Source organism: Bos javanicus, chromosome 26 (genome assembly GCF_032452875.1).
Source record: "Bos javanicus breed banteng chromosome 26, ARS-OSU_banteng_1.0, whole genome shotgun sequence".
Lineage (NCBI taxonomy): Eukaryota > Metazoa > Chordata > Mammalia > Artiodactyla > Bovidae > Bos > Bos javanicus.
The window spans coordinates 36,642,115-36,655,984 of NC_083893.1; the positions used below are offsets into that span (position 1 = coordinate 36,642,115).

The 13,870-nt window shown below is 41.4% G+C and overlaps 2 protein-coding genes across 2 annotated transcripts in view; one reads left to right on the forward strand and one right to left on the reverse strand.

Moving 5' to 3' along the window:
- The window catches only part of HSPA12A (heat shock protein family A (Hsp70) member 12A), a 173,086-nt gene that overhangs the window by 158,502 nt on the left and 714 nt on the right, over positions 1-13,870 (reverse strand). The window contains exon 2 of the mRNA XM_061403596.1: positions 340-427. Coding sequence (XP_061259580.1) covers positions 340-427 — 88 coding nt within the window. The remainder of the gene's footprint in view (positions 1-339; positions 428-13,870) is intronic.
- The window catches only part of ENO4 (enolase 4), a 28,636-nt gene continuing 28,076 nt past the window's right edge, over positions 13,311-13,870 (forward strand). The window contains exon 1 of the mRNA XM_061403606.1: positions 13,311-13,768. Coding sequence (XP_061259590.1) covers positions 13,694-13,768 — 75 coding nt within the window. The 5' untranslated portion in view covers positions 13,311-13,693. The remainder of the gene's footprint in view (positions 13,769-13,870) is intronic.

The following is a 13,870-nucleotide window of genomic DNA, read 5'->3' on the forward strand; positions in this document are numbered from 1 at the left end:
CAAAGAGCGGGGGGCTGGTGTACACCAGGCGGGCTACACGGACGTTAAGTCCCGCTCCACGAGCTGTGCTTGTGAGCGTGGACCCCGACCGCCCTGGGCTTCGGGTAGGTGGGAAATGACTTCACGAGCCGAGTGCCTGAGATCCTCTTTCTCTCATACCTCTTACCACATGCTGGGATTCTGAACAAGCCACTCTGAGCAAGCCACGATTTAGCAAATACCTTAGGACGACATGTGCACAGATGTACAAGTACCTCGGCCCTCTCTAAAGGAATGGCGTCCTGGGGGGTGACCACTTCAGACGCGTTTGATACTTACACATATCAGCTCATTTCCTACCTGAAGCGGTCATCTCCCACCTGGAATCACACTTCATTTTGTTCTTTGCTGTACACCCACAGAATCTGTACACGCCAACACTCTCCATCTGTAGGAGGGGGAAGAGAGTTACACCGTGAACACATCACTTCGGGTGCCTCCAGGCTGCTCTCAAACTGTGTGCTCAGGGGGGCAGACAGACTGAGAGGCAGCCCGGGGTAGAAGGGAAGCCGCAGTTTGGGGGCAAGAGGGCAGGGGCGCAGTTGCTGTGGGCCTTTGACTTACCACCTATTCCTTGTGGGGCCCTGGGCAAGGTGCTTTGCCCTGAATCTCAGATGTTTTCATCTGTAAGATAGAGATAATGCCTTACTACTTCAAGTGAGGGGAAAAAAACAACAACATGGAAATATCACGAGAACTGGAAAGTGGTGAGTGAAAGTAAGGAGTTCGGACGCTTAGGAGCTGCCAAAATCGAGGTCCTCATCTATCATTTACCTTGGAGATTTGACATTGCCAGTCTGTCCTCTCGACTCACAAGGCAGGCTCCACAAAGCCACAGCACCACCAGCACCTCCCAGGTCCCTCCCTACCCCACCTCCACTTCTGCCTATTCTCAAAAGGGCTGCAAGTATCCAGTTAGCCCCAAACTTGTTGATTTTTTCCTTAAGACGTTATGGAAAAATCCCAGCCAACTTTTGGGCCAACCCAGTACTACAGAGAAAAGTGCATGGGTGCAAAACAAATGGGCCTATATTAGCCACTTCCTCTCTCTGCTGGATCCTTAAACAGGACAAGAAGGGGAGCGTGGTCTTGTTCACGTCTGGGTTTCGAGAGCCCCAAGGACAGTGGTAGGTACACAGTTGTTTGCTGTTAAGTCCTTCAGTCGAGTCCAACTCTTTTGTCACCCCCGTGGACTGGGGCCTGCAGGCTCCTCTGTCCATGGGATTTGCCAGGCAAGAATACTGGAGTGGGTTGCCATTTCCTCCTCCAGGGGACCTTCCTGACTGGGGGATCGAACCCACATTTCATCTCCTGCACTGAAGGCAGATTCTTGACCGCGAAGCCCTCAGGGAAGGTACTCAGAAGATGCAGAAAAAAGGTCTGCTAAGTTGAAACGCAATTGCCCTGTCCAGACCTGTGCTTAGGGCAGCCAGGATGCGTGCGCTTTAGGAAAGCAGCAGAGACCTTCACTATTACTTGTCCCTGAATTAAAAACGAGTAAAATCAAGCGGGCAGCAGCAGCGTGTGGTAGAGAATGCCTGTAAGTAGTCATGAGAGAGGAGCGAAAGAAAACAATCTTAGTTTTGGGGCGGAAAGCGAGAGAAAATATGGGGGAAAATGTCCTTAATAACAGTAAATGGGAAAAGGAGAGAGCAGCTCGTCGTGATGGAGCATTTAGTGCTTTTAAGCTAAATACCTCAGCATATTAAGCAAATAGAGAAAAGCCGGCTAGTGGATGTCAGCAAATTGAACCGACGGGTGCGCAGGAAGCCAATAGGAGGTGGCTGGCGGTGACCCCTTTCCCCATCACGTGCCTGCTCCGCGCCGGCTTGTTTGGTGTTGCTTCGTCCCTCCAGCTGCGGAGCTTATTGAAAAGCTCTCGCTCCCTGCCTGGTTTTGGCACATTTTCTGCAGGTGCCTCCTACTGCGGCCACAATGGGCTGCTAGGGAGGTTTAGACCTGTCAACAGCGACCGGGGAGGGGGGGCGGGGGGTGGGTGTGGGGGGAAGCACGGCCATTGTCTTAAAGGGCCAGCGACATTGTGCACCGCCGCCGCGGAGCCCTCAGCCCCGCACCTGCTAATGAGACGAGTCCTTTTCTCCCTGCTCTCTCTTTCTCTCTTTAATGATTTAACTTGATCTCTTTGGTTCCTTTCTGGAAGGAGAATTGCTCCATTGATCATATAAAGTAATTGCCCGTAAAACATGGCTCTGCAACGACTGCTACTTCCCTGGCTGAAAATGTCACGGCAATTGAAAAGCTCTTAGCCCAGTTCAAGAATGGGGTTGCTCAAGAGAACAATCTTTGCATAGGTTCCCGCCCCCCCCTCCCTCCCCGCCAACCCCACCCCACCTCCCGCGTTGGCGTGTTGTGAAAGTTACAAGTTTTGGGTGCGCAGGATGGATCTGTAGGATAATTTCCCTTCCCTGTAGCGAAGCATGATTTTGCCTGAGACTGTGGGACACGACCCAAACTGAGCTAAAAACAGCCTCAACCTGAATATTGGATATATTCGTTGAAGCCCAGGAAACTGTTTTCTGATTCACCCCTGGCTTTGTTTTTTCAGAAGCCCTGAATTCCAGCGCGGGGGGCACCGCCGGGTGTGACGCCCACGTGGGTCAAGCTGATTGAGGAGAGCATTCTTTCTCAGTTCCTGTCACCTAAGAAGACAATCTCTCTGTCAAGGGGTAGCAGGGGCCTTCGCTTGGAAAGAGGAATCGATTCTCTAATGGCTTAAGATTTGCTGATTTTTCTCCAGAACTGTCACTTGGCGGCAGCAGTGACACACTGTGGGAACGGGGACCACACGCTTAAGGAGTTTTCATAAATAACTTTATTAGTCATTGCCGCACCAGAGTAAGCGAGTAATTCATCTGGGGAAAAATTACTTTGTCGTAGGCGTGAAGCTGCCAGCGAAATAAACAGTGGTTAGTGATGGTTTCATTTTCCTCTGACAAGTGAAAGCCTAAGTTTATATCTAAGTAAGAGAGAGAGATGGGGTTATTTTTTTTTCCCTCAGTTGGTGGGAAGCACCACTTGCTAAATGAGATGCTGCCCAGTTACTAATTTGGGAACCAAGCTTCAGGTGAATCACCTTCCAACTGGATGAGCCATGAGTATTTTTTGTAGCTGATGGAGGGCAGAAGACATGCTTCTTATTGTACTTAAAAAAAAAAAGGCAAAAACATCTGCCTGCTTACTTGAAAGAATATAGGGAACTCGGCTATAAAAAGGTCATTTTAAAGGTATAAATCTGAAGAAAGCCATAGAACTTTTTACATCTAAACCCTCTAAAAAGTCGTGGTACAAGCTTCATAACTATAAACAGGTACAACATTTTTTTCTTGGAAGTTTGGATTTTAGACTTTTAAATCTTTTAATATTGTCAGAATATACATGATACCAGGGCAATTACACATATTACACCAAAATACATTATATATATAATAAAAGGTGTTTTCCCTTTACGCATATGATGAAGAAAAATTTAAAACTCTTTATGTTTAAACCCATTAAATAAACTGATTCCTGCATAAGAAGAATTACGTTCAGAATCTTTCACCAACAACAGGAATTTATTTTTTCTGTGTGCTTTTTATAAGGGAAGGTCTTTTTCTTTCTGGGGGGAGGGAGGTTTGTAAAATGAAGGGGTGGACGCTCTGCCCGGCTCTGTGATTTACTTATCTATAAGAATGATTCCTATCATGGCAAATAGTGAGATGAACACAAAACACGGTCACACAGTTATTTCTAGCCGCTCTGCCTATTAGACAGGCAGTCAAGACAAGAGGAAAAGTGGGTTGAGTTAAGTAAGGCCCTGAGGCCAAGACCAGGAGGACCCGAACCATCAAGGCCAGATCCCAGATATGTAAAGCACAGGAGGAGAATAGTGCTGGGAGGGTGGCGTTCATGGTGGGGGGTGGGGGGAGTGGGAGGGTGGCTGGCCAGTGGCTGATGCCCTGCCTGGTGTCCTCTATGTGAACTCCTGGAGTGGGAGCCTGTATGGACACTGTTGACACTGGTTCACCATATTTCTGGAAGGGGGAAGAGAAAGAATATTTGAAAAGGAAGAAAATAAGCCAAACCAGTGCATCATCAGGGAATGAATATCAGATCTGCCCAAAGCCAGGACTGGTTTCACTTTTGCATCTTCGCTGCAAGAGGTCTGCATAGAATTCCAAAGTTCAGAGACAACAAAACGGGGCTGCACGTCCTATTTCTCATGTAGATCTTCACAGCACATGTTAAACCACCTGACTTTACAGGGTAGAACTTAACCTTGGGTTACATGTGTTTGAACTTCATACTAAAGAGAGTTTGTCGAGATGTTTGGCATGTGTTTGTTTTGCTTTTTGGTTTGGGGAGGGGTTGTTTCTTTTGCTTTTAGATGTGCCATGCGGCTTCTGAGATCTTAATTCCCCAACCAGGGACGATGGAACCTGGGTCTCTACAGTCAAGGTGCAGAGTCCTAACCACTGGACTGCCAGGGAATTCCCAGACTTGTGTTTAAAAAAAGAAAAAGGAAAAAGAATGCATTTTAAAGTGCTACATCATCTCTATGTCTATGCACACCAATCCGATGAAAGGTACATGCTTACTGTTCTGAAAGGGAAGACCTAACATGCTTCATAATCAGATTCTGTAAATTTACTTTCGCAATGAAAGCCACAGGCTTCTCAGCCTGAGCCCTTTATTTACTCAGTGTTCACGGATTACACCCACTAAAAGTTAACGCACAGAAATGTTAAGACCTTTTGTGCTTAAATAAAAAGTTAACACCAGGCAAGTGGGTAACAGTACCTGTTGAAATGTTTGTATTCTCTATATAAGGTATGCTTGCTTTCCAGTTAGAAAAGGATGTCAATTTGAAACTTGCTTTATAGTTCCTGAATTAATATAGAACCACCAGCTAAGGAAAGAAAAAGATTTTATTCTTTTATCCCTTGGTTCAATGCATGGGATCATCCAGAGAGACACTTCAGCTGCAGTTTGTCATGACTAAGTCAGACATCGCAGAAGCTATACAAGCAGGGACTTCATTCCCCTCCCCCATGAAAAACTCGAGTCTACTTTTCTTGCGCCTTACAATTTTCATGCTGCAAAGTTTCCTTCCTTTCAAAAGTCAGAAAGCACTAAGTGCTCCCATACTGGTTTTCTCCAGTTTGTTTGATACAGGATCATGGCCCCTTTCCTCCCATCATATTCTTTCAGAGTTATAGCTTATTACAAAATATCTACTGGAAATAGACACACATTAGTCATCAACACAAGTATGACGGACCCACAGGACTAGTTCATTAAAAAAAAAAAACCTAAAATTTTAGCTATGCGTTTTGTCAAAAATGGATGAGAGACGATGGGGTGAGGTGTACAGTCCTAAAGTCTAAATTTGGAGAGCAAGGTGAGTTGCTCATAAACATAAAAATCATGCAGGCTGACTCAGAGGTGGCAGCTGAGCCTTTACCCCAGAGGGTATAGACGTGTGTGTGTGTGTGTGATGGTCTCTGGTCTACCAGCCAGGGTCTTGTTTTATGTCAAATAGGGTAGTGTATTTTTATCTTAGCATCAGGGCTGGGAAAAGAGTGCGAAAAGTTCAAGGCATCCCCTGGTGAGTCACAATCAAACCTAGGCAACAGACACAGGGGAAGGTAAAATGGTTATCTTTCTAGTTAAGAAAAAAAACACACGTGGTGATTCCTTTCATTCTCATAGGACAAATAATACTTGGAGACAAAAAGTCTATCGCAAATATAAATGAAAAGAGAGCTTATACTTTTGAATTCTTCATTTTGATTGCATTTTTGCTTTTTTAGATTTGTAATTATCCCCCAAAAAAGAAAACGAATTTTCTAACATCAGCCTTATGAGAAATATACAGAAAAAAATATTAATTGGATATCTGTATGTTTATATTTTTTCTATCGATGGTCTTAGTTAAGAATTCAAAACGACTCTATTTTCAGTAAAGTAATAAATGATACTTAGGACAATATTCATTCTAAGCTTATAAACTGATAAACACCTATTTCAAATATCATACATTAAAAGCTTTATTTTTGTTCTTATGCTATAAAACATACTCTTTGAGTCTTACCCTACAAAAGACAGCCTTTGATTTTGTATGCTCAGAACAAGCACAGAAATTTTATTTTTCCCGTATATCCTGTCAGCTTGGCTATAAAGAAAAGAAAGCAGTTGTGATTAGGCAACCAAAGTTCAGGTCAAACCCACAAGTGAATAAAAATTCCAGTAAGTGCTGGCAAGGAATAATTTTATACCCCAAAAAGAAATCTGGTACTAGCTCTCTCAAACAGGGACTCTAATTTTAAAATTTTAGAGGTAGAAAAATTGTTTAGAAGGTACAGACATCTACAGTTAACCGAGATGGCTCTTCTCTGTGAAATTCCCTGCCTTGTGAGTTCATTTCACAATCTTCTTCATTTTCAAATTCCCACAAAGGTCATACAAATATATGGCCATGAACTTTGGGAGAGATGGTACCTTAGAAAAGCTCAGGGACATATTAAGTCACTCTGTTGGTCACAAATCAACTCACATTCTTACAACAGTCTAACAGTAGCCTTTGAATAAGTGCAGCTCCTTCTGGGAGCCGAGGAGAGGGTGGACCCCGGATTACTCTCGATCCTGCTTTTGGCTGCATCTCTGCACACAAAAAGAAATGGACACCAGTGGGCACCCTGATACTTCTATTCCAAACCTTACTTTTGCCTCAATTACTTATTTCAAATTCAAATACCATCATACAAAATCACCCTAATACACCTCAGCTCTTTATTTCTGTCCGAGTATTACTGTGTTAGATTCTCTTGCATGTTTCTTTTCCTTCTTTCCCCAATTGTATAGCATTTAAAATATACTTATGCTGACTATAGCCCAAGGCAAAGATAGGCATCACTAATGATGTATTAAAATTCCCTCCATTTTAGAAATAATATTTTAATTTTTCACCATACTACGTCTCTCCTTCAAGTATTAATGGAAACAGTATTTGCTTTTCTGAAAAACTGATACTGATGATTACTACTTCCCTTTCTATAATATCCTCCTAAGGTACTGAATGCACAATCACAAAATGTAATAATTGTATTACTTAATTAAAAACAGGATCCATTACCCCTTGCTAATATACAGCACAATTACATTTAAAAAAAAACTGTACAGGAATTGCATCTAACACATTAGATCTGCATTAAAGAATCATTTGCAACTGTCTCCTTAAATAACTTTGGAGACCAATGATAAAAATTTACATATGATTGTCATATATGAAAGAGATGTACTTAAATCAGTATTGAGGAATTTGCCTATTTTATTCACTAAAAATTCATGGGAATTTACTCCAAGTCACAATTCTTCAAGAAATAATTTTCATCGCATCTATGCCGGTATTTATTTTTTTAATATTCAAAGAACTTCTCAAACTTCTCAAATATGAGAAAAAAAGGCAAATCAAGGAATAAAAAGAGAAAACAACACGAACAACAATCCTGCGTTTTGCCAATAATAAATATAAAGAGTCAAATCCTAAATTTTTGACAAGTGAATTTTTCAAATCTTCCAAATAATTTTTTGAAGGTTTAACATTAGCATGAGATTCATGACCAGGCCTGTAGAAATCATCAATTACAAAGGAACAGACAGTCTTTTGATTTTACTAATATGAAATAATCCCTCTGAAGCAGAATCTAGAACATCAAAATAGGCAGGCTCACAACTCTCAGGGGCCAAGAGACAAACCCAGTCAATATTTGTGCCAGTAGTAAGAGAAAACATTTTTAGCTATAATTTGATAAAACATCTAACTGGTCCTCTTAACCAGGATTCCTCTCTTCTTTGCTGCCCCCTATGTGGAAAATACATTTAACTTTTTCTTTGTTCATAGTAAATGCAATTACTACATTTATTTTGCCCCTTTCATATTAAAAAAAGTACAAATTAGAAAACCTGGCCTTTGTTGGATATTTTATATGCATTCATTTTGCTTTGTGAGCCCCGTAATTATGTCACAAAAATACTCTTTAAGTTGTATCTATTTCTATAAAGTTAAAAAGTATCTATTTAAAAATGGCAAAATAGCTTGCTTAAAAGAATTTCTTTTGCCTAATTTTTTCCTTTTCTCCTTACAGTCTGAACTCTCTGGATTAATTGCCCTGTTTCCGGTTTCATTCTGCCTATATAGAAATCGTGTGTCTACACCCTGAAAAATACCAATTAAACTGCCAGCAGCAGCATCTCCAACAGGATCTTTTGGTCTTGTGTCAAAGCCCTTTGAACAAACGACCAGAAGGCTGAATCGAAAACAGCCTTTGACAAGATGCCAGTTTTGAACACTCACTTTATGACTATGACTCCAGCTTCCTGCTACACTTGGGAAGCAAGAGAGAAATAACACATCAACTTTGTAATTTTGTGAAAATGGTTAAGGTTTAAAGGCCACTAATATTGTTCTAAAGGGGGGGGGGTCCCTTATCATTTAATTCAATTCCATCTGAATTCCAGTACAAAGCTAAATGAAGGTTTTCAGACAATACCACCAAACTGCAAAAAATGCTACATTTTCCTTTTCCTTAATTTCTTTGGTAATAATGACATCATTTACTACAATTAGGGCACAGCAGGAAGAAGGTCACATGGATTTTTAAATTTAAATCATAGTAATTCTGTTGAAAATACTCGTCAATGGGGAAAAATGGGCTCAGAGAAGTTAAGTAACTTGTACAAGGTCACACAGCTGGCAACTGGAAGAACCAGGACTTGAACCCATGGGGTCTGACTCAAGACCCAATACTTCCAGATCGTCTTGGCAGCATCCATTATCAACCCATTCCTGGTTAAAGCTGTAATCATTCTCTTCATGACACAATCCATGAAGAAATCTTTTAGAGCAGTGGTTCTCAACCTTGGCTGCACATTAATATCACACATTAAAAGAAAATACCCATGCTTGGGTCCCATTGCTGGAGATTCCATTTTAAGGGACCAGGCATCAGCATTTTTCAGTACCACAGCAGTGAATAGAATAGCTAATCCTTCTTGTGGTATTTAATTCTAATGGTGCTAAAATCCTGGCAGAATCTAGTAGAATCCCCAGGTAATTCTAGTGTATAGCCCTGACTGAGAACCAGTGATCAAGAGATTACCACCTTTGCCCAGGCTCCTTTCTCTAAGCTGAGTGTGAGGAACCCAACTGTCTTCTCTAGAGAGGTTGGCCAAGAGTCTTGCAAAAGATGACACGAGGCATCAGAATCTGCCTGAAAGTTCTAGATTTGAGAGGCAGTAGAGCACAGTAGGAAATGTGTGGGCGCTGGAGTCAGCCAGACCCTGGTTCAAATTCCATGTCTGCTCTTTATTAACTGTGTAACCTGAGGCCAATCACTTACCTTTTGTGACTGTTGTGCAGATTCAATGGGATGATGAAAGGAAAGACCCAGGCATATAAAAGTGATCCATCAATGATAGTTGCTTCTGGTTTTTGTGGTTTTGTTGTTAGTACTATTACACTGGAAATGACTACTGCCAGGAGGCATCAGTAATGAAAAACTGAGTTAGGAAAAACATTTTTTATTAGTCAAATCATTCCTACTTTTATTACTTAGCATTTCATTTACAGTTATTTATATTGCACTTAGCTTGGCAATCATATTTCTCATTCATGACAAATGGGTAAGGAAGGGTTACATTATTAGTCCCATTTTCTAGATGAGGAAAATGCATCTCCATCTATTCTATCTCCATCTATTCTGTCTCCAGCTTCTATGATTCTATGATTAAAGGCACCTGCAATCATGTTCATTAGTTCCCTATGAAAAATTATATTCCACACAGATGGGAACTGCAGGAAAGAAGAATTAACAAGCACTTGATAGCAACCCTGAAATAACATCTAAATAATCACTTTTGAAGATTAAAGTCATGGCAAACAGGTTCTAATTTATATAAAGGTGTTGGAAAGGATTAAGGAAAAATGAACAAATACATCTTTATTCATCCCCATTCATTTAGGTGATGTCTGACATAGCTTAGAAAATCTTTTTGAAATGCAGACTTAAAAATGATTAATTTCTTCTACAAAGGATCTTCAATTAGCAGATAGGAACAGACTAACAAGTCCTGGTATTTTATCTTGACTCAGAGCTATAAGTAGTACAGATCTGAGATGAAGAGACCCAGGTCAGTGCTTCTCACTCAATCAAGGTCCGTGAGAAACCCATGGATGTGGGCAAGTGGCCTGTAATTCCAAACGCACACCAAACATACCCCCGACACTGAAGAATGGCTTGCCTGTAAATGTATTTTTGTCATAGGTACAAAACTTCCATGAATAATATACAAATGCCTCTAGAGGGACCACTGAATTCATAGACACTATGACAGTCACAGCCACTGTTACATGGACTGTGGAGGGGGAGGGGGCTGTCTCAATTTTTTGTTGTTGTTTAAAAGGAGTCTCCATAATGAAAAAGGTTAGGAAACACTGATCTAGCCCAACACTCTCATTTCATTCATGAAGTCCCAGAAGATCTTGGAGATCACTGGGACTCCAATCTGAGTTTTCTAATTCCCAGACAAATGGTCCTTGTCCCACACTGTCCATCCTTTCCAATGAGGAAAATGTAACAATGGGGCAGGTGCCCCATTCTCTAAAAGAGGAGAGTATAGTTCTACCCTTTTTTGCTGGATATGTCCCAGAATGTTCTACATCACCTGAGCTTTTCCTTCCCTTCATCTCCCTCCCCTCATGTATTCCCCAGTTCACATCTTTAGGGTGAGCCGCACTCAATCTTTTTCAAGTTCTGATGCTCTGTAAGTGCCCTTGGACATTTAGTCTCAAGATGAAACAGAAATAGTCACCAAGGTACTGGCACAAGACATGTGTTAAGTCTATAACACATATATATGCATAAATGTATTTTACAGCTATAACCCTAATATTTCTAATATCTATGGAAAAGAAGAAAATTGGAATATTCATGAATAATAATTGTATTTATTCTGGATCTGTCAACACCAATAGGCTATTAGACCCCCAGCATACCAACTTTTCAAAATGCTTTCACATCTATTATTATTTCAGTTCAGTGTCCCAGTGGTTCACTAGGGTGTAAGTGCTACTGAAGTGCCAATAGAACGTAAGTGGCACAAAGAGAAGAAATGTTACCCACTTTATTCACTGTGTTTCCTCCAGGGCCTAGAACAGTGCCTGACACATGGTAAGCATTAAATATCAGCTGATTGAGTGAATGAGGGAAGCAAACAAGGAGGCAGATTTACTTACTTATTAAGACTGCCTGTAGTTTTTATTTGAGAAGATGGAATGATCCATAAGGGAAGAACTGAGTTTCTAAAAATATCTTTTTTGTCTTCAATTCTCCTGCAACATTTGATCTAATATCTTCCTCTCAAATATTTTTAACGTAACACTTCAAAGTGACAGAAATGATACACTCATTTCAGGGAAATCAGATACTACCAATATACAAAAGGAGAAAGTAAGAGACCCCATCACCTAAGGATGACATAATTAACATGCAAATGTATATGTTTTTAGACTTTAATCCGTGCATATGAACACACACATCTAACAGAGTCCCAAAATTTTCTGCACTAGACTCTAGGATGTGCACTTTTTTCTTTTTTTCTCTAAGTCTTTTTCGTTTGTTCCCCCTGTCTTAGATGAATTCATTCCTGAATATTTAGGTCCTGAGTTCAAGATGATTGGTTTCTCTTTTCCTTCCAGAGGATTTATCTATTCTTATTCAACTGTAAATTCTTTGTGGATGCCTTCCATCTGCACCGTCAGTCCTTCGTTTCCTCTGGGATACCCCAAGCTCCACACATCTAAAACCAAATGCACCATGTTCCCTTCATCAAAACCAGATCACTTTCTCACTTACCACGTTTCTGTCAACCAAAAAAGAATTCTACAAGTTATCCTCTGGAGTCATATTTGGTTCCCCAACCTTACATCCAACCACTCAGGGATTTTCATCCTCCCTTCCTATTACCTATCTCATCCTTCTTTTCCCATTGCTACCATTACTGTTTAGGCTCTTACATCTATGTTCTTTTTTAATAACCACTCACTCACTAAGCCCACCCAACTGCTGCCAGTTAACCTTCTCCAACACCACTTCCATCTTGCCCAGTCTATATTTACAAGGTTGGGGGTGCTCCCCACTCTTACAGAATGGTATTCCAGTTCCTTCATGATCTCACCTCAGACTACTTTTCCATTCGTATTTCTCATTGTTCCTGAAAATAGAGACTTTGCTCAAGCCAGCCTGGTGTACTCATTACTCACCCATTAACCACAAAACCTTTATGAGTTAAGTGTTTATTATGTGTAAAATACATCTATTCATTCAACACATTTACTGAATATCTTAGTGAACAAGACAAAACAAGTCCCTGTCCTCAAAAAATTAATAGGCCAGTAGGTCATAGAGGGAAGGCTCTGAGACATCATGGTCCCAGCCCAGGATGCTTCCAATCTTCCAGTAAGACATCACATGAGTCAAGACATCCCTGAGGGCTGAACTCTGTGGCCCACACTGCAAGCAGGGAAGGAGTTCAGAAGAAAGGAAGGGCTGGCCATGGTGAGAGCCAAAGTGTGGGGCATGGCTTTTTTGAAGATGTGGGACTCAACAGGAATTAAAGGATGGGTGCATGAGAGAAGTGGGAGGCTTCTATCTAAAGAGATGTGAGGAAAGGTGTATGGAGGAATGGAAACAGCAGCAACAGCAACTGGCTTATTTTGAATAAAACTTCCCTCAACACCTGTTCAGCAGAGGACATGTTCTGTCCCTGTGGGAGGCCCAGGCTCTGCTGTACTTGTGAAGATGACTCAGACTTGGCTCCACCATGGAAGGATTTCCATCTTACCAAGGACAAGGTAGGCCCATGACCATCAATCCCAACCCAGAAAGTGAGATGTTCCGTTAGCAGCAGTCCCCAAACTTTTTGCACCAGGGAAGGGTTTTGTGGAAGACAATTTTTTCACAGACTGGAGGTAGGGGGATGGTTTTGGGGTGATTCAAGCACATCACACTTATTGTGCACTTTGTTTCAATTATTACTGTCTCAGCTCCACCACAGATCATCAGGAATTGGATACCAGAGGTTGGGGACTCCTGCACTAGAGAACTGGACAAAACACCCAGAGTTCAGAAGGAGGTACACCTCTGGGTTCCTTAACAGTATTTATAGAATCACTTTATTTTTATACAAATAAAAATTAGTATTTTTACTCTACTGAAAATAACTATCTTGTTTCAAAGTGTTTTCTCACTTTCTCATTTTATTCTAACTGACTTGTGAGTTAGAATAGTTAAAATTAGTTAGTAGTTAGTAGCAGAGTAGTTAAGATTGTTTTCCAGATGAGCAAAAGTGCAGCATGAATGTTTTGAATGGTCTGCTTAGGCCAGGAACAAGGACAGAGGGGAACAAGGACACCAGGTCCATCTCAGCCCTTATCTGCAGCAGAAGAATCTAGAATAGAGGGCGCACATTAAGAAGCTGTATAAGTGCACGTGACACCTGGTAGGTGTAATGAAGCCAAGCAGGCAGTCTGGATTTAGAAGGGGCAGGACGCAGGCAGCCTCTTAAGAAGGTTCTGGAGAAGGAACATGACCCAATGACAGTTATTCATTCCTGCTTCTCTTCCTCAAGTCTTGCCTATAACACCTCCACCCTAGGCCCAGTCCTTAAGGTACATCCCAAATTTGGGGGGGGACCACACTGTTCTTCCTTCTACGGTAAAATTTCACCTCACTAATCTCCCAGAGGAGGGCGAGTAGCCGGTTCTCTGCTG